This window comes from Marmota monax, unplaced genomic scaffold (assembly GCF_021218885.2).
Source record: "Marmota monax isolate L192 unplaced genomic scaffold, Marmota_monax_Labrador192_F-V1.1 WCK01_AAM20220418_F8-fsc00225, whole genome shotgun sequence".
Classification (NCBI taxonomy): Eukaryota; Metazoa; Chordata; class Mammalia; order Rodentia; family Sciuridae; genus Marmota; species Marmota monax.
The window spans coordinates 2,178,401-2,206,375 of NW_026694524.1; the positions used below are offsets into that span (position 1 = coordinate 2,178,401).

The 27,975-nt window shown below is 35.5% G+C and overlaps 1 protein-coding gene across 6 annotated transcripts in view; it reads right to left on the reverse strand.

Moving 5' to 3' along the window:
- Kdm6a (lysine demethylase 6A) overlaps positions 1 to 27,975 on the reverse strand; it is a 256,255-nt gene that overhangs the window by 131,600 nt on the left and 96,680 nt on the right. For all 6 annotated transcript variants that reach the window (XM_046420182.2, XM_058571463.1, XM_046420179.2 and 3 more), the window contains exons 3-4: positions 14,970 to 15,078; positions 5,915 to 5,964 (exon numbers count right to left, since the gene is read on the reverse strand). In XM_046420182.2, coding sequence (XP_046276138.1) covers positions 5,915 to 5,964; positions 14,970 to 15,078 — 159 coding nt within the window. The remainder of the gene's footprint in view (positions 1 to 5,914; positions 5,965 to 14,969; positions 15,079 to 27,975) is intronic.

Genomic DNA, 27,975 nt, shown 5'->3' on the forward strand with positions numbered 1-27,975 from the left:
GTAAATTCCCAAATAAACACACACATCTACTGCCAACTAATTCTTGAAAGAGGTGCTATAACACACTCAGGAGAAAGAACAGCCTAATTCAATAAATGGTGCTAGGAAAACTAGGTGTCCATACCTAGAAGAATGAAACTTAACCCTATCTTTCATCCTATACAAAAATCAACTCCAAATGAATCAAAGAGCTAAACAGGACTTGAAAGTAATAGAAGAAAACATCGGGGAAACACTGGTATAGGCAATGGTGTTTTTGATGTGACCCCAAAGCACAGGAAACAAAAGCAAAAATAAACAAATGGGATTACATCAAACTAAAAAGCTCCTGCACAGCAAAAGAAACAAATCAACAGAGTGACAAGACAATCTACAGAATGGAAGAAATATGCCAACTAATCCAACAAAGGATTAATATCCAGAATATATAAGAAACTCAGAAAACTTAACAAAACAATAAGTAATCCAATTAAAAAATAGGCAAGTTATATGAAAAGACATTTTCCAATACAAATGGCCAACAAATATATGAGGGGAAAAAACGCTCAATATCATTAGCTGGCAGGGAAATGCAAATCAAAACTTCAAAGACATTATCATCCCATCCCAGTCAGAAAAAGAACAAATGCTGGTAAGGATGTGGAGAGAAAGGAATCTTAGGTACTACTTTCCCTTATGGAAAACAGTATAGAGTTTACTCAAAAAACTAAAACTAGATCTACCATATGATCCAGCTCTATATACTTCTATATACCCAGAAGTGGGTATATGATATATGTATATATATATATATATATATATATGTATGTCCAAATGCAATGAAATCAACATACTATACAGACACCTGCACTACCATGTTTATTGTGGCACTCTTCACAATAGCTAACATACAGAATCATACTATTCAAAATAACTAAGATATGGAATCAACCCAGTTGCCCAGCAAGCAAAGAATGGATTTTAAAATGTGGTAAGTATACATCATAGAGTATTATTAATCCAAAAGAAGAATGAAATCTTACCATTTGTAGCAAAATGGATGAAACTGGAGGACATTATATTAAATGAAATAAGCCAGACACATAAATACTGTAAGTTCTCTCTCATTTGTGGAAACTAAATCAACCTGAATATAGAATAGTGATTACTGGAGATTGGCAAGGGGGTTGGGGGAGAATAAAGGAAGGTTAGACAACAGGCATCAAAATGCAGTTAAAATAAAAGAAGTAAGTTCTGGTATTCTGCAGCACAGAGGAATGACTGTAATTCAGAGTAACCTGTTACATATTTCATGAAGATCTAGAAGAAAGGAACTTAAGGCCTCTAAACACAAATGATAAGGAGAGGAAAATGCGAATTACCTTAATTTCATCAGTGTATGCTGGGTTCCAATACCACACTGAACCCCATTAATATCTACAGTTAATGTGTCAATCAAAATAGGATTAAAAAATAATAATTATAGACAAAAACATAAGAAATATAGCTCTAGAACTTCTAGGGAACAGGAAATTTTTAAGATCTTGAGATAGGCAAAGATTTCTTAACAGTCCCCAAAAAGTACAAGCTGTGAGAGAAAAAAAAAATTATTATATGAAAATCAAGAAAACTACATGTTGATAAAATGGGCAAACTATGTAAACAGACAATTAATAAAAGAAGGTATGCAAAAGGCCAGTAGCTCATGAAAGATGCATATGAAATGCAAATAAAAGCAAAATGAGAAAACAATACACTTTAAAACAGCTTACATTAAAAAGAGTGACAATACCAACTGCCAGTGAAGATACAGAACATTTAGAAATCTCATTCACTGCTGGTTGGAATATAAAATGGTACAAACCCTTAGGAAACAATTTGGCAGTTAAACCTTCCATTGCAAGGTTACTCAGAATTATCAAAGCCTAGGGTACATATATCAAGAGAAATGAAATACTATGTCTACACGATGCCAAATAATGCTCACAGTATTTTATTCATAATAACCAAAAGCTGGAAACAACCCAAATGTCTATCAACTGATAAATGAAAAAATATAAGTCTGCCTATCCATTCTTTGAAATATTAGTTAACAATTAAAAGAAACACAATATTGATACACCAGCAACATAGATGAATTTCCAAATCAGCATGCCAAATGAAAGGTATCAACAACAACAGAATACATGCTGTTTAAATCAGTTGCATGACATTCTAAAAAAAGGTAAACTTAAAGGGTTAGAAAGCAGATAAGTGGGTTCCCTGGGACCAAGAAACAAAAGTGAGAACCACCAGCACATGGACAGAAGGAATCACTTTTTGAATCACAGAAATATTCTGTAGCCTAATTATAATAATGGCCAAAACAACTATACAAATTGTTGAAAATCGGCAAACTATAATTTTAAAATAATATTAATTATCCCTCAAAAAAGGTGGAGAAAAGAATCCATCATCTTTGTGGAGATAGACAAGTTAGTAAGAAAGTTTATTTGGAAAAACAAGCAACCCAGAATGGTCAGAAAAACCCTAAAAATGAGAACAATGGGGGAATCCTCTTTAAGAAAAATAATGTGGTATTAGTACATGAATAGATAAGACTAATGAAACAATAGAAAGTCCACAAATAGACAAAACTGCATATGAATGTATAATATACAATTAAGGTAACAAATCAGTGGAGGAAAAGACGAATTTTTAAAATATATATATATATATATATATATATGTTAAGGGCTGGGGCTGGAGATACAGCTCAGTTGATAATGTGCCTGCCTAGCATGTACAAGGCTTAGAGGGTTCAGTCCCCAGCACCACAAAAAAAAAAAAAAAAAAAAAACATATATATTATGCTGAGATAATTAGCCATGAGGAAAAATATAACTTAGATGTTTTCTTCATACAAGGATAAACTCCAAATGAATAAGAAATGTAAATGTAACAAAACAACAAACTAAAACTAAATTTGGGAACTAAAAAAATATGGGGGAAATAAAGAAAGAAAATGGGGGTGAAATTCTCCCCAAGACCTAGAAATGAGGACAAACCTGTCCTCTAATTCAAAATGTAGGTGTAGGATAGAAGACTTCTACATGGGCAAAACCACACACATAAAAACAAAGCAAAACAACAAATCACTAACTAGATAATAGTACCTGCAACTTATATCACATATGAAGAATAAATATACCTACGTAATACATAAATATGGCTACATAAAATCAAGAAATAAAATAATGGCCCAGTAGAAAAATGGGCAAGAGACATGAACATGTATTTCAAAGAAGATGTTAACAAACTTTAAACTTTAAAACATACCCAACTTTACTAACAATTAAAATGCTAAATAAAATTGCACTAAGACACCATTTCTCACCTATAAGATTGGCAAAAAGTCTGCTGACATAAACTTTCTTGGTTAAGACCAAGAAAAACAAACGCTTACGTACATTTACTAAAAGGAATGCAAAATGGTTCAGTTCCCAGAAAGCAAATACCCTCAGACTCAACAATCCCACATTTAAAGCAATCTATAAAGAATCATTTACAAAAATATGGAAAGATACTGTTATAAGACTACTTATTACAACAGTCTCTCTGCAAAAGCAGAACACTGAAACAAAAAACTAAACAACCATGGAATAAATCTTAGTGATTCTGAATTAGATTTGCCTAATTCAACACCAAAAGTGCAAGCAAAGAATGATAAGTTGAATTTCATCAAAATTAAAAACTTTTGTACTTTAAAACATACTAATCTATTTCCTTACAAGAAATAAAGATAAGCCACACACTTTACAAAAAATTTGCAAATTATATATCTAAAAAATGGATTATATCCAGAACATATAAAGAAGTCATATAACTCAAAAAAAATTTAAACTCCAATTTAAAAAATGGGCAAAGGATTTGAATGGACATTTTGTCAAATAGCTAATATGTTCAAGAAAACATGACCGACATCATTAGTCAGTAGAAAAATGCAAATAAAATCATAAGATACTACAAGATATGAAAAAAGAGGAACCCTCATATGTTGCTGCCAGGGATAGAAAATTGTTCAGTCACACTGGGAAAAGTTCTGGCAGTTTCTCAAAATGTTAAACATAGATTTACCCAACAACCCAATAATTCTACTCCTATCTATCCAAGAGAACAAAAAAATTATTTCTATTCAAAAACTTGTACACAAATGTTCACAGCAGCATTATTCACAATAATCAAAATGTAAAAACCAGCCCAAACCAAGTGGCTCAGAAGGCTGAGGCAGGAGGATCACGAGTTCAAAGCGAGCCTCGGCAACTTTATGAGGCCCTAAGCAACTCAATGAGACCCTGCTCTAAATAAAAAAATGTTAAAAGGCTGGGGATGTGGCTCAGTGGTAAAGTGGCCCTGGGTTCGATCCTGATAACTATAACCAAACAAACAAACAAAAAAACCCAAATACCCATTAACTAATAAAATGGATAGATAAAATATGGTATACCCATAAAATGGAATATTAGTAAGAAATAAGAATAAAATATTCATGCTATAACATTAATGAAACAAAAAAAACATGCGCTAAGGAGCCAGTAACAAAAGACCACATATTATATTATTATTCCATTTACATGAAATGTCCAGGAAAGACAAATATCAAAAAATGGAAAAGAGAAAATAGATGAGTGGTTGTCAGGGGCTAAGGGTGGGCATGAGGTTTCATTCTGGAGAGATGAACATGTGAAATAAGACTATGGTGATGTCTGTATAACTCTGAGGATTTGCTAATCCCAGCAACTCAGGAGGCTGAGGCAAGAGGATCACAAGTTCAAAGCCAGCCTCAGCAAAAGTAAGGCACAAAGCAACTCAGTGAGACTCTGACTCTAAATAAAATACAAAATAGGGCTGGGAATGTGGCTCAGTGGTAGAGCACCCCTGAATTCAATCCCTGGCAACCCCCCCAAAAAGAACTACTGATTTACATAGTTGCATTTTATAGTATGTAAATTACAACTCATAAAGCTTTAAAAAAAGAGAAAGACAGACAGACAGAGACACACAAGCCACAGACTACAGAAGATTATTTTCAAAATAGTTTAAAAAAATTTACTATGGACACAGCTCCATAGTAAAGAGCTTGCATAACATGTGTGAGGTCCTAGGTTCGATCCCCAGCACCATACATGAACACACACGAAAAAATGACCGAATATATTTCTAAAACTTCTACACAGTCTCTCTGAACAAAATGATTACTGAAGGACTTTCCCAGACAAAGCCAGTCTTGTCTAGAATAAGTACCTATATCTAAAAAGTTTAAAAACTACACAATAGAAAAATAAAATCCATTAAAAAAACAAAATGTAAATTCAGATAAAAAACCCTACTGATTAATAAGCTTATATTTAATAGTAAACATGATATGAAAGATTATTTAAACTAAGATATGAAAGTGAATGATTCATTCATTATTCAGTTTTTCATTTAGGGATATCTTTTAAAATAGATTCTGCCCTCCTCAGAGCTCCAAATATAGACAGACTATACCAAGAAAGATTCCATAAATTTCTCATTACACCTTCCTGTTTTAGACTGATAAACCCATTTTCAACCTTTTTTACTCCTAGGTACCAATTTAAGACAAGAAAACAAAGAATCATTTTGTTACTGCTAGTTGGTTGGTTGATTGGTTGATCATACTTGATTCAAACTTTCTCACTTAGGCTCATCTTTGGCTAGTAAAATATGTTAGACCAAATCTAACATTTTAATAAAATACAAGGTGGTTCAAATAAGATAGGACAAACAAAATACTCATTTTTCTTTTTCCAAGCCCTTTCCTCTAGAAGTAATATTTTCATGCAATTAAAAAAAGGCAAGAGTTCAATTCATTTTTAGTATAATTGGCAATAATCTGCTAACAAAACCAACAAGCATGCAAATATGTACTAACCTTCCAGTAGTCAGATTGTAAACTGTAGTACCTCTGGTATGCAGATAATGCTGGAAAAGGGGAAATAATTATGAGTCATGATTATGTTTCATTTCAAAATCAATAATATATGTTTTAAGAAACATTCTAAAAAGCCTCCCATCACACCCACCTCCATGTAGATAATGATATTTCAAATACCCAACAAGTGAAAAATTTGGCTCCTCCCTAGTCAGAAGTTCAAGGACATAAACCATGGTCAAATCTTAGACCTACAACCGAACATAATTTAGGTTAACCCCTTGGATCAACTTGACCTTCCTCAGGAAACAAAACTAATAGAGGATTCTGATTCCCCAAGGTTATTCCAAAATGTAATAGATTATTTATTCTCACAAGGGACCCAACTGCCGAGAATGATTAGGATTAACCCCAAAAGGAATTTTTTTTTTTCTGACATTTCCTTTCATTCCATCAAAAAACCAACACCCCACTGCCTTACTCCAATTCTATTTCAAAATAGGACAACCTATACCCCTAAATCTATCTCAAGGTATAAAAAGGCTCAGAAAAAAGTAGCTCCTGTCAACCTAAAAAAACTTCAATAAAGTGAGGGAAAAATGAAAACTAAAAGTTACGTATGTACATATGTACATTATAATTGGTAGAAATCCCCAGGAGAGGGCAGGGGGCGTTATCAGGGATTGAACTTAGAGGAATTCAACCACTGAGACACATCCCCAGCCCATTTGTGTAATTTATTCAGAGACAGGGTCTCACTGACTTGCTTAGCAAACTGGAGGTTGCTGAGGCTGGCTTTGATCCTCCTGTCTCAACCTCCGTTGGGATTACAGGTGTGCGCCACTGTACCTGGCCTTTGAATACACCTTTTTTTAAAAAAGAAACTGATGAGCACATCTCATCCCATCCCAAATAAGTCATTATCTATTAGAGGCTGAAAATTTATACATTTAAAAGATCCACATTTGATCTTCCAAGTACAGCTAATACACTAAGCAGTACTCTCAAGACCAAGGCAGTAAAAGGGCTATAGAATTAAGCAGAAGTGGCAGCGTTCTACATACATTCTAATACACCAGGGAGTTTCACAGATGAATCAATTTATTAACTTCAGACATGCATACAATAAAAGCAAACTGCCTATATTACCTGAAATACTTTCATAAAATTAAATAGGGAAGGAAAGACAGTTAAGACAAACATTTTAAGTAATGAAAAGAATATGTTCCATCAGATACTGAAACTATTATAAAATAATTACAATAGGAATAGAAAATAACCAAAACCTCAAAACAAAACCTTTATAATTCTATATAAGAATTAGCAAAGAATATAGGTGGCATTTCCAATCAGTAGGGAATTAGTTCAGTAAACAACTTGTTTAAAAAAAAAATTATTTTGAGACAGGGACTCTATATTGCGCAGGCTGTCTTCAAACTTGAAATAATATTTTCTGATGATCAGCTGTAGAGGATTTTTTTTTTTAACTTTTGGTTTAAAATTCACAGATTAAAATTGAGAAGGACTAGGGTAAAAACTGAGAAGTAGTCAGTTCCCTCAACTACCTTACTCAATCCTTGACATATTTTAGGCAATCTGACCAAAAAGATACAGATTCTCCAACAAAAATCTAGGTAGATGATATTTTAAAATTCCCACCCATATTCTCCAATGTTTTCAGTTCTCAGGTTTTATAATCTTAAAATATGAAAGGCTAAGAACTGACAGACATCTAAAGGAAGTCTCTAACCAATAAGAGACTAACATAATTAGAAAAATGTAACAAAAAGATAAAAAAGACCATACAAGGAAAAAATTACTTTAAAAAACTACTAGTCTTCATCTTAGATTAGGGGAAAACATAGCCTTCAAGGAGGAGAGGAGATCAAACAGGATGCTCTAGAAAAATAAAACAGAATTCAGAGAACAAAGTATGAAAGGATAAGTGAATAACTCAATAAGCAGAAGAAAAGAGAATAAAGAAATCTCCCCCTAAAAGTAAACAAAAAGGATAGAAACAAAAATTGGAGAAACTCTACTAGAGAAACTCTAACATTATCAATGACAGGGCTGGGGGACTGCAGTTGTGGTTCAGTGATAGAGCGCCCAGCATGTATGAGGCACTGGGTTCAATCCTCACAATCACATAAACACTAAAAAATAAATATTGTGTCCATATACAACTAAAAAAGACCGGGCTGGGATTTGGGATTATAGGTATGTACCACCACAACCAGCCCCCTTCTAACCTCTTCTTAACCTGAGAACTGAATATCTGGATAAGCCTGGACCAGATTTTTCTCTGGACTTGGCTTTTCTTGACCATGTTCTGATTAAGTTCCTATTTTTTTCCCCTCCACCAAAAATGGGTGATCTGATGGCTCTCATCTTATCCCACACAAGTGTTAAGTGCTCTGCTGTGTACTGCTTCTGAATTGCTCACTTTCTCTGATTATATTCCTGACAGATTTTCTAGTATTCAGTCCCCATTAGTCTTATCAAATGTCCTAACTCTGGGTATCATCTTTGCCAGGGTCCATATATACCCTAGCCCACTGTGTTCCCCCAAAGGGGCTCTTGTAAACTGCTGAGAAAACAGAAGTCAAACTATGACACGGAGTGTATTGTTTATAGTTTTACTTTGCTGAGACCCTCCTCTAATTATAACAATAAGGCCCTTTCCTAATATAATTGCATTTGGGCTTACTGCTCAGTTTTTCAAAATTAAACAGTATCTCACTGAAGGATATTACTACTGTGCCCTTTAAAAATGAAAAAAAAAAGGAAAGAAAAAGAAAACCAAGAGAACACGGAACAGCACAGTCAGACACGGGTTTTATGAATGGAGGAAAGGAGGAGGATATAACTAGAGTGAACACAAGCTAGGGGTACCAACTACCATTCCATTTCTTAAATATAGCAGTTAAGTGGGTATCAATTGTAATAGTCTTTACATGGTACATATATATTCTGAACACTCTCCTTATATATAATACATTGCTCACTTTAAAGGAAAAAAAAGTATTAAGGACTGGAAACCAGTAAAGAAATTTTGCAACATGCTGCATCTTCACACTCATTAGTGATCACGTTGCTTCTTCAACAAAATGGTAAATAAAACATAATCTCCTAAATATGAGACTGAACATGAGCCAAAAATGGAAATTAACATTTTCTAAAACACCATAATTAATATTGCCAGATGATTTATTAATAAACATATATGTGAATGCCACATAAAGAACTTTCTGAATATGTTCAGAAAGAGAAGCATTGGGGCTAGGGATATAGCTCAGTGGAACAGTGTTTCTTTGCAAGTGCAAGGTCCTAGACTGGATCCCCCACCACAGCAAAACAGAGGTAGGGGAGAAAAACTATGCAAACACATAATTATATATGTGAACAAGTAACTTTTTCATTTGAATAATGTTTGCTCTTTTTCCATGAAGATGATGCCAACCAACCTACACTAGAAGGAAATGAGACTTTGAATAATTTTTCAGTTCCCTGTTTCCTATTTCTTCATGTATGAGTGTAGCTAGTCATAAAGTCATTAATTGTCTTCCCAAAGGAAAAGTAAACCAAATTATCAAACTAGCTATAAAAGAACAGTCAGACAAGAGTTTGTGAAATGAATGGCATGAATGATATTCCAACATCCATTTTGAATCCACTTCCATCCTCCACCATTGATTGGAGAGGACAGCAGCTGCCAGCAATCCCAGTGATTGTTTTGGTCCAACACCATGCACATGAGCTCAAGTGACCCAGTCACCAATGATTTTTACAAATAAAAGTCATGGTAAATGTTCTCTCGCTAATGCTAAATGTGAACAAGGAAGCATATATCACCAACTGTCACCACAAGGGATCTATCTTTCAAGTCCAGAGAAGACCATAAATAGATGGAAAATAGCTGGATCCTTCTAGACTTGAAATTGCATCTATAGCACAACCAATCTACAAACTTCAAATTATGCACAGTAATGATTCTACTTATTGTGTACAATAAAATGAAATCTTTGATATTTGTGTCTAAAAACATCCTAATTAATAGAAGCCCACATCTCTTGACAATTTTGTGGAGTCACCATACCAAACCTGGAGACTGTCCTTTTAATGATGCTATAGAATTTCAACAAATCTGGAGGGTATATTTTCAATATTCTGATTAATAATATATATCACCTGACGTCATAAAGTTCCCTTTCACAATTTGGGAGCCCTTAGGGAAATAGTAAGATGCCTTCCAAAGTAACTCAAACTGAAGCACAAGAAACCCATTTGATTATCAGTTGGGAGAAACAGGGCATCCATACAACAACATGGTATGCTAAGAAATAAATACAAACCCTCAAATTCAAAGTCATAAAGAGCTGACACTCTAAATTACAGCAACAGATTGTAAATGAGCCATTTCTTCCACGATCATTTATCTTTCCATTCATTTACATATTTTCTCAATAATTATACTTCACCTCCATTTGGACTGGCATTTAATTTTAAGATCCTAATATATTTTGTTTACTAATTCAAAACAATTATTAATATTAAAACTCTAAAGGCTATAGAAGTAAGCACTGCCAAAGACTCTCTAGTAAAATCCCTTTAACCTAAGCATAGTCCTTATTTCTAATCTTTCAGTTAACTAACTATCCATGAAAAACATTTTTAGTCTGTCATAACTAGATTTTTCTGAAGTTCTTAAAAGAAAATTAGGAAAATAATTTTAATATCCTTATAATACCTAAAACCTGTTTCAGAATGATTATAGTAAATGGACCAAAAACACTGTTAATTTTGTAGAAACCAAACTCAACATCTATCATTAAACAGCATGCATTTTATGCTTCTATACTATAAATATCTCAGGATAGAGTACTGTTGTTTGATATAAGAAAAACCAAAAGAAAGCTCATACCAAACTCTGACTTCTCCACATTAGTAACTCCCAGCATTTATAACTGCTTAGGACCTAAATACCTAAAAATCCTATTTTGCCCACAAGTGACAAATCAGCAAAGAAGAAGGGGGAAAAGTTACTTGAAAGGAGGAAAAAAGCGAGAAAAACCTATTCACTGACCAGAATTTCAAAGATTTATAATTGGGGAACATCCAGCTTAACATGAAATAAAGAAATTATTCATTATTTTGGAGTTACTTACTATCTCTCATGTAACAATGACATCATTGTTTTTATTTTCATAATATTTTCTGTGTTCTTAACTACTTGATTTTCTAAGCAACTAATTTAACTCAGTGGCTTTTTGCTCCTATAATTTATTACACATATTTTCTAAAGATCTGAATATATATCCTTGTCCTTCAACCTGGGGTTCTGTCTCTCAGGTTGTCTTCCAACCTGGAGAAATTACCATACTGTCTCCATTGCTTAAGGCAGTCTGACAGCCACATTAGTTGTTTGGTTCAACAGAGGTTAATGGGTTTTGCTGTGTAGTTCAAAGGAGGTATGATAGACACTCCAAAGAACCATTCAAATCCATTTTCAAGGAAGAATTGTTGGGAGTTATGCCCACTTGACAGCTTCTAGCTATGAGTTCCTACAAGAGGTGCCTCAGCTGCAGAGAGCTGTCTTATCCAAGTTGAAACTCATTCCCAGGCTGGCTCACATTCATTATCAAATCAGTGCAGAATATGAGTCTGGCCATCTTGGCCCAACTTGGGACAGCTCTGAAAGGCTCCAAAGCTCCCCATGGAGTTGGCCAAGTCTGTCACAGCTTAATTTCTCCCTCTGTCCAATCCTGGTTCTATTCTCCACCTTCCATGGGTGTTAATCCTAAAGGTAATTTCCTACTAAAATATTCCTTACAGGCTACACTCCTTCTCAGAGAATCCAACCTACAGCATTAGGCCTAGTGCACTGAGCCCCATTTTCCCAGAATCTCCTATTCAATTGCTTTTAAGAATAAATTCCTAGAAGCAAAACCAAGTGACAGAAATGTTTTTAAACTCCCTGTGCCTATTACCAGACAGAAAGGTTAGGAAAATATTTTAGAAAGTCTTTTTCCCTTCTGCTTCAAATTCATCTGAAATGACAGGGGGGAAAAATGAATGAATAAATTCATAATAGTAATGATAACCAAAGTATACCATTTGTAAATTTTTAGGTATTCCTATAAGACAGGAAGCAGACAAGATCAAAATAAATAAACATAGAAAAACCGCAGTCCAAAATGTGCACAAACAGGTTCTACCATTTAGTATTGCAGAAGCAGAAGCAGCTTTTTACAAGGAACTCAACTCAGACAAACACTGGGCTTTTATACAAAGGAGACAACAACAAATCAGAACACATATTGAAGAACTGTCTTCAGAATAAGAAGGTCATAAGTCCCCTACATAAGAATACCTAAAGCAGTTTGTTCATAGAATTACACGTTCATTGTATGGTTCATGTTTACTTTCAAAAAGTTACGGTGTATAATGTGTTGTCTAAAAATAAACATTTATTTGCCTGGGTTTGGTGGTTCTCTTATCTTATACAGGTCGCAAAGAAAGAAGGAAAAAGCAGCCTGAGGCAACTAATGTGGTGGTGGTGGTGGTGGTGGCAGCGGCTTGAGTGTGGGTGAGTACATGGGGGAGGTGAGTGTGCTATTAGAAACTGGTTCTAGTTTCAGACTTTTACAAAGATGAAGGGAATTCACAGAAAGAATTCACTAGTTCACATTTTAACAGGATTTTTTTTTTTTAAGAGGGAAAGAATGTAGCCCAAAAAGTCTCAGGGAAAATTCAAAACACTAAATAGAAACTCACATCTTAGTAAACAGAAGCCACCAGCTTGAAATATTAAAATATACTGAAATACCTTTGTATACCTCTATATCCACTCTCTCCTTCCTCTTCCTACTATTACAAACTAATCAAGCTACTTCCTACCTATCAATGGCCAGTTCATCTATATAATAGTAAATGGGTCTAGGGAGTACATCTTTTCAAGTACTTAGATCCTTAGGCTATCCTCCTCCTTCTCTCACTTTACTAGATCAATCCCATCAGCTAGTTTGCCAACATAGCCTAATTGCCACATGCCCAACACTCTACTTATCCCCTCCCCACCAAAAAACCTCCAAATATCCGTGAATTCTTTATTATCTTCATAGCCAAACTTTTTACATTGGAAAATATATCTAAATCCATTTAAAAAATAATGTTTTAAAAGCTAAAAGATATATCCCTAAATAACCACTAAGGAGAAAGGACATATAGCCCCAAATGTACACCCAATTTTCAAGTCTTAGACTCTGTTTATCTGCTGTCAAATTAGTATGCTCTCCAAATACATAAAGGTGTAGCACTAAAATATTAGATTGCATAGCATTCTATATATTTGTGGTATAATAGCTCCTTTTAAGTTAACAGTTTTAACTGGAGTGTTAAGTAATTATTAATACCTATTATCCTGTTGAACTGAAGCCATTTTCTTAAGTACTAACTAGTATCACATAATAATCACAAGCCCCTGAGCTATTATCTACCCTCCCCTGCCTTTATAGTTTAGAACACGGAAACTCAAAGATATTTATATAATCTAAAGCTATAAATAGTAGAGCTAGACTGGGAAATAAGTCTAACTTCAAATATCATAGAGGAGTATGCATCTTTCATACTAAAATCACATTTTCAAGTGGTATAATAAAACATCAACATGAAATACCAACAATCCTTCACTCTAGCCCTGAAACTATCATGTGTTCTGCCTACTAAAGGCACTCTCTGATAGCCTGAATTACACATCTACTGCACATCAAGATGTTTACTATTATCAAAAGTTTAAGATGTTCCTGTGCTTGTAAGTTAAGTTTTCCTTTGCTGTGGATTCTTCCATTGGTATGGAGGTAGGGGTTATCTGCAGGTGCTATTAATTTCCTAAGTGAGTAATTGTATGAGTTAGCAACTTAATACCATGAAAAAGGCATGTCTTTAAGACCAATTATTTTCAGTCATTTAACTCATTTCTTAAAGAAAAAAATTTCAAATGAATAAAAGTCTGGTTTTATTCAAGGTTCCAGCTCATATCTAACCAATATCTCTGTTTTATCTACCTTACAACATGACTACATATCAGATTTTCATTCAAATCTTTTCAAGCTAATGTGGACAGGCTTTAAAGCCAAGATAAAGAAGGCTGAGTCTGTGTAACCTTGCCAAAATATCCACCAATGTACAAATACCTATATCAAACCGAGATAAGAATTTGGGGATACAGAAAAAGGAAGGGACACGAAGTCTCAAAAGAAAGTGCCCTTAAGTCACCGGAATGCAAGAAAATGCCTTGAACCCTAAAATGCATAACCAACAACTCATCAGCAACCCAGCCTGTGCATCTGACCTGCTTCCATGTCTACAAAAAGTAACATAATAGGAGCTGACAACGGGCAAGCAAGCATTAGAAAAATAAGCACAAAATCACCTAACTTGGCCCGGCTCCACCTCTATTCCAGTCTACGTTCCCTCTGTAAAAATTAATGGCCCAGGCCAAAGGGTTTCTACCTCTTGCTTTTGAGATGGCCACATGCTTCCTTAAATGTGTATTCCTTGCTTTATCCCAGAAGCGTTTGTCATTTGCGATACTCCACATTCTCCTAGAATATGTCTCTGCTTTCCTAAGTAAATCTGTTATGTATCTCCTGATTGACACAACCTTGAATTCATTTTTGCAAAGTTTGTTAAGAACCCCATTTTCCCTGAGTTGAGGTCCCCCTCTCCAGGAACTTCTCAGACCACCTCCAATGAGAAAAATGGATCACTTTCTACTATGACAGAACCTTTAAAGGGAAGGATTTTTAACAAGACAGACCGAAATGACATTGCATATGTAGGAGGTTGTAAGTTTTACTGAATGGACAACTTATTGATGATTTACACAGAATTACACAACATTTCTCCATCTATCCACTTTTCTTTCTGTTTACAATGTTCATGAGCTTATGATTTCTTAGAAGTAAAAATGGTAGTACCCTTCAATAGGGCATAATTACAGTTACTTTAAACATATATATTAATCAAATAGAAATTAACAAGGGAAAAAAATTACCTTTTGGATAATCTTCCAATAAGAGGTTGAAGTGACCTAATTGACAAAAGAAATCAGACTCCACTTTTCCTTCAGCTTTTAAGATTAGAGATTCGTAGCAGCGAACAGCCTAGAAATAAAAAATACAAATATTTAATACAAAGATAAAATCCCAACATGGACATCCTTCCTGAGATAATGCATATATCCTCCATTCAATCACCTAAGAAGTCTATATTTCTATATGTTTCACTTCTATATCAGACATATTCATTGTAGTGTTCTTCAGAAGGAATAGCTTCCTTAACTAAGTATTTATTCAAAGACCCACTAGTTATATATGGTCTAAGTGATTTTTCCATCTATAAAATGCAAACAATACTGGCCAAATCAAATAATGTAGGAACACTTGATAACTTTATTCTTAAATTGAAAATCTAAATTATTACTGTGGTCCCTGTTGACATAAACAAACCTACCCTCAAATACAAACAATCATCCATCTTTCACACAGGCAGGAAGAAACATGTTGAATTATGTGAGAATTTGTAAAATCTCTAGAGTAATAAAAATAGCATTTATACTGAACTGGCTTTTTGCCAGAACCTACCAGATTTAAGTTACCATAGACAACCTTTTGTTTATCTTCTCCTTGTGATATACTTCAAACATACCACCTCTAACTCCATTCCTAATCTTACCTAGACTCCAATACGAGCTTATATAATCACTCTGGCTTTTACTCCTCCAAAGGAAAAAACAACAATACCATAAAGGTATCAATTCTCTCCCCACCCCCTTTTTTAAAAAGCACAATTCAGGAGACTGCAAGGAGAAAAATGAATGACACAGAACAGAGTTCTAAAGCCTAACTATATAAACTCCAATTGTCATATGCTGCAGACACTGAGGAGTGTATCCTCTTTCAGTTCTGGTTTTTTGTTTTTATTATGTGCTAGGATTGAACCTGGGAGCACTCTACTACTGAGCCAACTCTTTCAAGCTGCCCAATAATGTCGTCCAAATTTCCCTGCTAACAACTAAATACTCCACACCACTGTTGCTCTGTTATATATGTCCTGGCATCATTAAAGTAAGAAATGTGTGTGATTTTTCAAATCTCTATAGATACACTCCTAAGTTTGGTTCACATGAAGAAAGGAACTCATAGCTTCCATAATAATAAAAAAAAATTGTTTTACCACCATTTTCAGAGTTTTCTTGAGATGAGTACCTACTTAGAAGGCCTTCGTTTTTTCTCACCTATGAAATATGGACCATTTTATGGACAGTTTCAAAATGTATAACCTACAATTTACCCAAGCAAGTTTGGAGAACCCATACTACACAAGGCAAATTTGGGCTGATCCTCTCATGCTTAAAGCCTAAAATTTCTAAAAGATCTGTCTTCAGTTCCCCACCCTTAGCTATCTCAATGTACATACATACCAAATCACAATCACTGAAAACTAAATCACTCTCCTTCTCTATAATTAAAAGAGTCTGAGTGCTACACTGAAATCTCAGAAATTACTATAATTTGGAAGCATGAAATTACAAGATCTTCTTTATTTAAGGCATATATAATTCTTATCTGGCAGATGGTTAGAGTACAAAATACAGTTTATTACAGAGCTTTATAATGAGAGAAATTCATAAAATTAGGCCACAGAATGACAATTCCTAATTTTACATTAAATAAAATGACTTTCTAAAGCTAATAATGTTATTGTAAATAAAAGATTCCTTAAAATAGTTGTCTGTTTTAACTCATTAGTTATTCCTGACAACCTCTTAGAGCTGATTAACATTAAATTTATAAGCAAATGATGGTGAAAGTATTCAAGATAAAATCATGAGAGTCACAGCCCCTAGTCCCCTGTGTTTCTCCTTTGCTAGCAAAGCAAGAAAGCTTCTGTTTCCATAAAATCACAAAGAAATTTTCTTTAATGATTTAAGCAAAAAAAGATGCCAACATCCTATACTTCTTCCTACCACCCTTGATGCCATACCACTACCATGGTTACCTGTTGCTTATATTCCCTTTCTCAAAAAATAAAGGAACATGCTTGAAATTATTAATATCATACATATCTCTAATCATTATAAAACATAACACCAGCTAAAAATGAGAAAGGGTGGATTTAAATTCACCTACCCTATACTTCTGGTTGGATTAACAGATTCTTAACAATTTCCCCACAAAGTCACTACGTACCTACTAAATAGACATCAATGTTGAAAGATGATGCTGATAAAGCCAAATATCAAACAAGATCAAAATGAGTAAAAAGGCAGAATAAAATTTCTAAGCATATTATGTTATAATTTAAGTAAAATTTCATGAATGTATTTGGCATGTTTAAGGTAATTTTGATATCAGATCAAATCCTAACATAATTTTTAATGAGCAAAGGAAAATAAATAAGATAGTTTCCAATACTACTAAAAACAAATTTTTATAATTTTTTTATTCAAAGGGCTAATGGTAAACATATAAGATACAGGATTAGACTTAGAACAAAGGTCTGGTAAACACCTATTATAAAAGGTGTCCATTTCATGGTTTGAATATAACCAATGCTGCTCTGCCTCTGCAGCTTACTTTAAAACTGACTTGTTCTTTTCCTCCTTTTCCCTCTCCCTTTCCCTAACCATGAAGGAAGCATGTAACCTTCTCCTGTCTGAGGCCAAGTTATCTGTCCTTGGGCTCATGGACCATAGGAATGAAGGAATCCAGACTTCGGGCACCTGAAGTTCTTTAAAAAAAAAAAAAAAAGACAGCACTCTCTCAAGGCTATAAATAAATGACAAGGCACAGCTGTAGTGCAGCCTATGTATCTCACTCTTTGAAAGCCTACTGTTTCCCACTGGCAGTTAGAATCACAGCATCTGGGACAGGAATCTACTGTGTTTCTCCTCTACTAGCAAAGCACTAAAACTTCTTTTTCCTTTTTCTCAAAACCTTTTCCTTATTACTGGATTGGCACTGGTCACCAGACCAAGCTTTTGGAATCACTATAAACCAAAAATATTTCCTATTAAAAGGGTTACTTTTAAGCAAGATGTGGTGGCACACCCTTGTAGCCCCAGCTGTTGGGGGGAGGGGAGCGCTTGAGTCCTGGAGTTTGAGACTAGGCAGCACAGTGAAACCTCCTTCTTGCTTATATTTTTTATTTGGCATATGCACAAATAAAATCATCCCCATATAGAGTGTGTGCTTGTACATAACTGGAGAGAAAAATGACTAAACTATAAGTCTTAAAAATAGAAACTCTACAGTAGGCATATATAAAAACTTTATTTTGTTAATCGCTTTCCTAGATTTTTTTATTACTAACCTATATCATTTCTCTTTATGTAACAATCATTAAAGAATTATTATGCTTTCCCCTAGAATCCATCCTATACCTTCAGTGTAAGGATAGTAAGATGAAAATCACCTGTAACTAGATTAACGATCATTCTACAAAGAACTTTCTGCAATGCCTATAATCTGTGATGTCCATTGTGATAGCCAGTAGAAATGGGTGGCTCTTAAGCAGGTTAAACATGGGTAATGCAATAAACAACTGAATTTTTTTAAATGTTCCACTGAACACTTATTTACATGAAAATAAACATATTGCTAATAGTTACCATTTTGGACAGTGCAAATATAGATATTTTTAAGGCTTAAAACAACTGAATATTCAATCCATTTATTAATTATTAGGAAAGTAAATTTCTTAAGTTTATAAATGAAAAGCCCACAAAATTAATAATATCTTGTAATGGGAACAAGCAATACCCACCACACCAAAATCATTGTTATATCCTGTAACTGTTTATAGCTGGTGCGCCACACATCTGTTATCTTCACTATCTACTACAAAAACACATTTAGAAGGAAAGTTTATCATTAAATACTAAAAGCACAGGAGAGTAAACAAAGATCCTCCCAGTCAGGTATTCCTCCCATCTTAGCGACATTTTCTATAACATTCACTATAATTTGTGTTTGGCATCTCCTTTGCTCCCCTCTCAATCGCTCCCCCTCCCCCAGTACTGGAGACAGAATCCAGGGATGCTTTACCATTGAGCTACATTCCTAGCTTTTTTTTTTTTTTATTTTTTATTTTGAGAAAGCCTTGCAATCCTCCTGCCTTAGTCTCTGGAGCAGCTTGGATTATAGGCATGCATCTACATGCCTGGTTCTGCTTTATTTTTATTACTTGAAAAATCAGTTATCCCAGAACAATAACTGTTTATAGCTATTGGTAATAACATTACATTACCCTCTATAGCTAATCCTTGCCAGATAAAATTTAGAGCTCATGAACACAGATAACTAATTTATTTTTAAAATGTTAAGTATTAATATTATATGATGAATATAGTCAGTGCCTAACTAAATTAATGTACTGTTAATATTTTAGGATTTTTAAACATAGGCTTTTTTTTCAATTAAAAGGTTAACTGAAATAGCTAGGTGACATTATAAATAGTAGAAAAAATTTAAATATAGATTTAAATACCCCATGCAAGATGGTTTAGTAGCCAGAAGACCTTAAAACAGATTAAGGGATTTAAGCAGATTACAAATCAATGTGTCACCCATGAAATATGCCTACTAAAAAAGTAATCGTGGCACAAATTAATAAAGTATATTATACAGATCAACAACAATAATCAGCTCACCAAAGTCTAATATGATCAGATGGCTAACATTATCCTCTGTTCTCAGTATTACATTTTATCAGGCTATAACAAAATAAAGGGCTATCATTTGGTGAAGGATGTGAAAATAAATTGTCACATGAAAATTATCTGGGGACTGAGAGTGTATGTATAGCTCAGTGGTAGATCACATGCTTACCATGCACAAAACACTTGGTTCAATTCCAGTGCCCCCATTTTTTTTTCTTTTAACTGAGTATAACTGAAGAGAATCACAGGGGATGTTGTACTCAAATATTTAAAAAGCTATCACTTAGGAGAGAATACTAATTACATTTTGGGTAACTCCAAATATCAGATCGCTGTATGGGTATTAACTTAAAAGCAAGCATATCTGGGCACAGTGGTTTGTAATTCCAGCAGCTCTAGAGGCTGAGATAGGAGGATCGTGAGTTCAAAGCCAGCCTAACCAACTTATTGAGACCATATGTTAAAATTAAAAATAAAGAGGGCCGGGAATGTGGCTCAGTGGTTAAGTACTCCTGGGTTCACTCCCCAGTACACACACACAAAAAAAGAACAAACATAATTGAGTTCAATCAGAGAGGAAGAAACCTTAAACCATGCCCACAATTAAATGGGCCATCTTTGGCTCATATCTATGCAAAGAACTTAAGTATGAAGCTATTTGAGTGAGAGAAAGGAATAAGACTTCTTACGTGGGATATCATACTAAGCTCTATTTTTGACCTTCTATGATTCTAAAAGCCCATTAAGAATCATACAAGAGGGGCTGGGGTTGTGGCTCAGTGGTAGAGTGCTTGCCTAGCATGCATGAGGCACTGGGTTCAATCCTCAGCACCACATAAATGTAAAATATTGTGTCCACCTAAAACTAAAAAATAAACTTTTTTAAAAAATAATCATACAAGAAAAAATATAGATTTTTAAGAATCATGGTTTTTAAAAATTCACAAGTTTCTCAATAAAAGACCAGTCAATACATAATTTCAACACTACTATAGGTTGAGTAGCCCTTATCCAAAATTCTTGGGATCAAATTTTTTCCAATTTCAGATATTTTCACATCCTGAAATGTTTACATGTACATAATGTTAGGGAATGGCACCCAAATATAAACAAAAAATTCATTTGTTCCATATACACTTTATACACATAGACTGAAAGTGATTTTATACAATATTTTTAATACAGCTTCATTTTGTCTACAACCCTTCACAGGAGGTCAGGTATAGAATTTTCTACATGGAATGTCCTATCGGTGATCAAAAAATTCAGGATTTTGGATTTTTAGATTCGGGGTGCTCAACCTATTATTTTAGAAGGAAAAGAAGAACCTTTCTTATTTAAAGGGGATGAATATTACAAGTATTTTGGGGTTTCAGTTTTGAAGATGAAAAGTGTTCTGGAAACTGGCAGCACAACAATGAGAATGTATTTAACAACAGTGAAAGACACAAATAAAATGGTTAAGATGGTAAGTTTTTTGTTATGTGTATTTTACACACTATTATGCTAGTCACTAATTAATGAACACAGTCATGAATGTGACTGCTAGACATCACAAATCAAAGCAGGGCGAATCCTGCTTCCTTAAAATAATTTTTATTTTCCTCCACATCATTTGTTTTCTGCTCTTTTCTAATTTTTATGCCTTTCTAACTCCTCTTTCTTCTTTGACTCCAACTTCATTACCTTTACTCTTAACCAAAGATACTAAGAGTCACTTTTGAGCCCTATAAATTTCGTTTAAATACTCCTTACCAAAATAATAGAAAAGAAAAAAGGAGTGAAGACAACTCCAGTCTTCGATAAGCCTCCATACTAACAAGTCTAAAAAAGCTTTTAACTCTCAACAACATACTGGACTTTTCCCATTTAGACATCCAAACATAATCTTAAAAATTTATCAAGCAATAATTAAAATTTTGCCCTGTTCAAAAAGTTTCCTCATCATTAACAGCACCAATTCAAAGCATTTCTTTATCCCTACACATCTAATCAAATTACTGCTGTTTTCCCTACCACTTTGCTTGTAACCATTCTCCTTTTCTTCTTAAATATCATTTCCCAATTGCAATGAATACCGTATTATAGCATCACTACCACTTGATGTGCCTGAACTGCTGTCATTCCAACTCATAACCCTAAACAAAAACCACTCTTCAAGCACTGTGATTTATTATTATGCTTCCTGTTCCTAAACCTCCAATTAATTATTTGCTCTTGATACTTAGGTCCACTTCTTTTTGCCTACCCTACTCTAACCCTGTACCATTTTCAAACTTTCTTATCCCACAAACTCCATATATATTTTAACAACTTCATATTCAGATACTCCTAGAGGTGATAAACTATGCAACTATAGAACACCACTGCTGCTTCTGACATACATCAGTAAAAGGACATTATAGAAATCCAGATAAAATCAGGAAAAGGTGTTTCTGTCAAACTACCACTATTGTCACCCACTTAAGAGTGTTTCATTCTACATTATGAGTAAAGGGACATATCATGCAATTATGTACAGTACATATAACATGTAATAACACACAAAAGTAATTGTTGAATTACAACGTGTGAGTATACCTCTCGATTAAGTCTATGATTAGTTTATTCACTGCTTTGAATTTCCAGAATAATAAAAAAAAAATGTATTAACCATCTGATTTCTTTAAGGAGGAGAAAAAGGACCTAAAAATATCCACACGGTTAAAGTTAATAATACCCTTCCAGAAACACACCTCATAAATCAGAACAAAAATCTGGACCTTTCCAAGTAGTCAGCAATTCCTTGGCCTGATAGTATTTAAAAATATCTTTTTTTTTTTTGAGAGAGAGAGAGAGAGAAAATGAATTTTAATATTTATTTTTTAGTTATTGGCGGACACATCATCTTTGTTTTTGTATGTGGTGCTGAGGATCGAACCCGGGCCGCACGCATGCCAGGCAAGCGCGCTACATTTAGCCTTTGTTTTCTTGGGGATTGGCTTATTTCACTTAGCACAATAGTCTCCAGCTCCATCCATTCACCAGCAAATGTCATAATTTCATTCTTCTTTAAGGCTGAAAAATATTCCAGTACATATACCACATTCTCTTCATCCATTCATCTTTTGAAGGGCATCTAGGTTAGTTCCACGGTGTAGCTATTGTGATTTGAGCTGGTATAAACATTGATATGGCTGCATTACTGTAGTATGCTGATTTTAAGTCCTTTGGGTATAGACCAAGGAGTGGGATAATTGGGTCAAATGGCAGTGTCATTTCAAGTTTTCTAAATAATGTCCAAACTCCTTAGTTGCACTAATTTGCAGTCCCACCAGCAATGTATGAGTGCCTTTCTCCCCACATCCTCACCAGCATTTACTATTACTTATTGTTGAGAGCCACAGCCAAAGGGGCCCCAGCAAACTTCCAGCTGCCAGCAAACGTCCAGCTGCTGGCTGATGATTGGCTCACAGTGGCCCCAGCAACATCTAGCTGATTGGCTCCTCTGCGGTGATGCTCATTGGGCTGTTTCCCTGCCCTTTCAGACCACGGAGCTGCTCATTGGGGGACTTTTTTGGCTCTGCCCACGTGACCCAGCCAATCGGCCTCAAGAGCAGGAGGATTGTGGGAGGTGGAGAAAAGCTTGTGTGGGAGAGAGAGGCTTGTGGAAAGCCGGTGGTGGCAGTTGAGGCTCTGAGGGTTTTTCCTGAGAGGCTGTTTTGTTTGGCGTGTGTGGTTCTAAAAATAAAGTTAGTTTCTTTTGACAAGTGGCTCCTGATTGTGCCCAGCCAGACTGCGGCATTTGGTGGCTCGCACGGGGAGCGACTGAGGGTAAGTGAAACTGCTCGCCCCTGAGGGCAGGGCGAGAGGATGGGTAGCCATTTTAAGATTCCTCTTTTATTTTGCTTCACTTTTGTTTTAAGTTGCCTGTCCCTGGAGATGAGTGAGACGGAAGAAAAACCGCTCACGTCTGAGGAAAAACTATTTACGTCTGAGGAACAGATAGGGAGAAAGGACGGATGCACATGTCAGGAGGATAGAAAGGCTATAATGACTTTTTGTTGTTCCCTTTTTATTTCATTCTGTCTCGGTTTTGTTTGGCGTCATCTTGTTGGGTTGTATTATAGTAGAAATATGGGATCAGAAATTAGTAAAAAACAAACTGAAAGAGTGTTAAGTAAATTGTTAGAGGAAGGAGGCATCTCAGTAAAATCAAGAACAATCAGGGCATACGTTGATACAATACAAAAATGTAGCCCATGGCTTTTTAAGGAGGAGTTGTTAAATATATCACAATGGAACCATCATGGTGAAGATTTAAAAAGAATAGAAAAGAAAAGCCCAGGGACTCTGCCAGATGGCACATTGCCATTGTGGACGTTCATATCTTGTTTGCTTAGTCCAAAGCCTTCAGTTCAGACAATGGTAGAGGAAGGAGAAGACATAATGATTCAAGTAAAAGAGAAGGTCTCTCAAGTTAGTCAGACAGAGGAAAAGATTCAAGTAAAAGAGAAGGCCTCTCAAGCTAGTCAGACAGAGAAAGAAAGTGTAAAACAGGGGGAAAGTTACAACAGGAGACTGCTACTAACACCTTTCTATCACCAGAGGGCGTAAGTGTCCAACCAACAGCGCCACCTCCATATGCTGGGAGGCCCCCAACCCCCGCAGTTGATAGTTGGGATCCTGAGACAAGATCTCAAATATTAACATGCCCTGTATTTGAGGCAGGAGGGCAGCGATTTTACCAAGTTTTAAATTTCAAAACAGTGAAGCAGCTAAAAGAGGCTGTAACAACCTATGGTCCTCAAGCACCCTTCACTGTAAGCATGGTCGAATCCATTAACAACTTGAACATGATGCCAGCAGATTGGGCTAATAAGTGTAAAGCTGTGCTAAATGGAGGACAATACCTGTTATGGAAGGTTGCCAATGAGGAATTTTGCAAGGAGACGGCTAGGCGAAATGCAGCAGCTGGTTATCCTCAGAGAAATCTAGATATGTTGTTAGGAAAGGGACCTTATGAGGATCAGCAGCAACAAATTGCATATGATCCTGGCGTATACGCACAAATTGCTGCAGATGCAATTAAGGCATGGAAGACTTTACAAGGACATGGAGGTTTACAAGGTCAATTATCTAAGGTAATACAAGGAGCTAATGAACCTTATGCTGAATTTGTAGATAGGCTTATTCAAACAGCTACCAGAGTTTTTGGGAATACAGAACAAGCAATGCCATTACTAAAACACCTGGCTTATGAGCAAGCGAATCGTTGGTGCAGAGATATCATTAGACCATGGAAACATGAAGATTTAAACACATATATTAAATTATGTAGAGACATTAATGAACAAGAGCAAGTCATGGCAGCTGCAGTAAAACAGGCTTTAGATGCCAGAGACATTAATGAACAAGGGCAAATTGTGGCAGCTGCAGTAAAACAGGCTTTAGATGCCAGGCCAAGAACATGCTACAATTGTGAACAAACAGGACATTTTAAAAGGAATTGCCCCATTGGAGGAGGGTTTAACAAAACTAGGTATCAAAGGAGTAGAATACCAGGTATTTGCCCACGATGCCGTAGAGGGAGACATTGGGCTAATGAATGCCGTTCTCAAACCACCATAGAGGGTACTCCATTATCAAAAAACGAACAAGGACCAGGTGTTTATCCACGATATCGTGGAGAAAGGCATCGGGCTCCATTGCCAGAAAATGGACAGGGGGGCCCAATGCTCCGGGGCCCCAAACCACAAATATACGGAGCACTGGAGGAACCCAGCAACCCCATCAGGGTAGTGCCCAGGACACATTGTCCATCAGATCCCTCATCAGACAAACAGAGGGAGCGCAGGGTTGGACATCTGCGCCTCCGCCAGAGCAGTACTAACTCCAGAGATGGGAGTTCAAATCATTCCCACAGGGGTGAAAGGACCTCTTCCCAAAGGAACAGTAGGCTTATTATTGGGACGCAGCTCTTCTACTCTAAAAGGACTTATGATAAGTCCTGGGGTAATTGATCCCGATTATGAAGGTCAAATAAAAATTATAGCCAGTTCTCCAAAGGGTATATCAGTAATTTCACCAGGAGATAGAATAGCACAGTTACTAATAATACCCAGCCTGCATGATAAATTTTCCAGTCGTACTGTAGAAAGAGGTTCCAAGGGATTAGGCTCCACAGGTGTAGATTGGGCTATGCTTTCTTTAAATTTAGATTCTCGCCCCATGCTAAAACTAAATATTCAAGGACATGAATTTAATGGGCTACTGGATACAGGTGCAGACCTTAGCATCATCTCTCGTCAAGAATGGCCAAAACATTGGCCATTACAACAAGCCACTCAAACGCTTGGAGGCCTAGGAGTGGCGACTAATCCCCATAGAAGTGCAACGGTATTAGATTGGAAGGATCCTGAAGGATGTGAAGGAACTATACAGCCATATGTATTGGATCATCTTCCCGTAAATTTATGGGGACGAGATGTCCTAGATCAATTAGGTTTGACATTAACAAATAACATCAACCAAAATGCACCCACTATTATGACTAGATAAGGTTTTAGGAAAGGAAAAAGATTAGAAAAACAAGAACAAGGTATAGCAGCACCAATACAAATAGATCAAGGAACAGAAAGACATGGGTTGGATTTTCAGAAAGGGCCACTGAGACAATAAAAATTACTTGGAAATCAGAAAGACCAGTATGGGTTCCTCAGTGGCCCCTGACTAAAGAAAAGATACAAGCAGCCCATGACCTGGTCAAACAACAATTAGCAGAAGGACATATACAACCTTCTGTATCTCCCCATAATACTCCCATTTTTGTCATCAAAAAGAAATCTGGTAAATGGAGATTATTGCAAGATTTAAGAGCCATTAATAATGAGATGGTTATTATGGGACCTGCTCAATCAGGGATTCCTCAGTTGTCTGCTTTGCCAAAAACCTGGTATGTTTTAGTTATAGATATTAAAGATTGTTTTTTTTCAATTCCAATTCATCCTGAGGATAGTCCACGTTTTGCATTTACTATCCCTGCACTGAATCATGAAGGTCCTGATCAGAGATATGAATGGAAAGTACTCCCTCAAGGGATGGCTAACAGCCCAACTATGTGTCAAATTTATGTTAACAAAGTAATCCAGCCACTTAGAAATCAAAATCCTGAACTACAAATATTTCACTATATGGATGATGTATTATTAGCACACAAAGATAAAAACACATTGCTAGAATGTTATGCCACACTTACAAACTTATTAAAAAATTATAATCTAGAGATAGCAATAGATAAAGTGGCTTTTGACAAGTGGCTCCTGATTGTGCCCAGCCAGACTGCGGCATTTTATATTCCTGATAACTGCCATTCTAACTAGAGATGGAATCTCAAGATATTTTTAAATTTTCATTTCTCTAATCGCTAGAGATGTTGAACATTTTTGTGTGTGTATGTTGATTGATTGTACTTCTTCTGTGAACTGTCTGTTCAGTTCCTTTGCCCATTTATTGAATGGGTTATTTGGTTTGGGGTGCTAAGTTTTCTGAGATTTTTAATATAGCTTGGAAAGTAATTCTCTACCTGAGGTGCAGGTGGCAAAGATTCTCTCTCATTCTGTAGGTTCTCTTTTACATTCATGATTATTTCCTTTGCTGAGAATAAGCTTTTTAGTTTGATACCATGCCATTTGTTGATTCTTGATTATACTTCTTTCGCTTTAGGAGTCTAGTTAAGGAAGTTGGATCCTAAACAACATGATGTAGATTTGGGCCTACATTTTGCTCTATTAGGCACAGGGTCTCCGGTCTAATGACTAAGTCCTTGATATACTTTTGAGTTCAGTTTTGTGCAGGATGAGATGAGATTAACTTCATTTTGCTACACATGGATTTCCAGTTTTCCCAGCACCATTTGTTGAGGAGGTTATCTTTTTTCCAGTGTATGTTTTTGGGGCCTTTGTCTTGGATGAGGTAACTGTACTTATATGGGTTTGTCTCTGTCTTCTATTCTGTACCACTGGTCTACATGTCTGTTTTGGTGCCAATACCATGCTGTTTTTGTTACTATGGCTCTGTAGTATAATTTAATGTCTGGTATTGTGAGGCCTCCTTCTTTGCACTTCTTGCTAAGGATTGCTTTGCCTCTTCTGGGTCTCTTATTTTTCCAAATAAATTTCAGGACTGCTTTTTTATTTCTATGAAGAACATCATTGGGATTTTAATAGGAATTGCATTAAATCTGTATATAGCTTTTAGAAGTATGGCCATGTTGAAAATGTTAATTCTTCATATATAAGAACATGGGAGATCCTTCTATCTTCTAAGGTCTCCTTCAGTTGCTTTCTTGAGTGTTCTG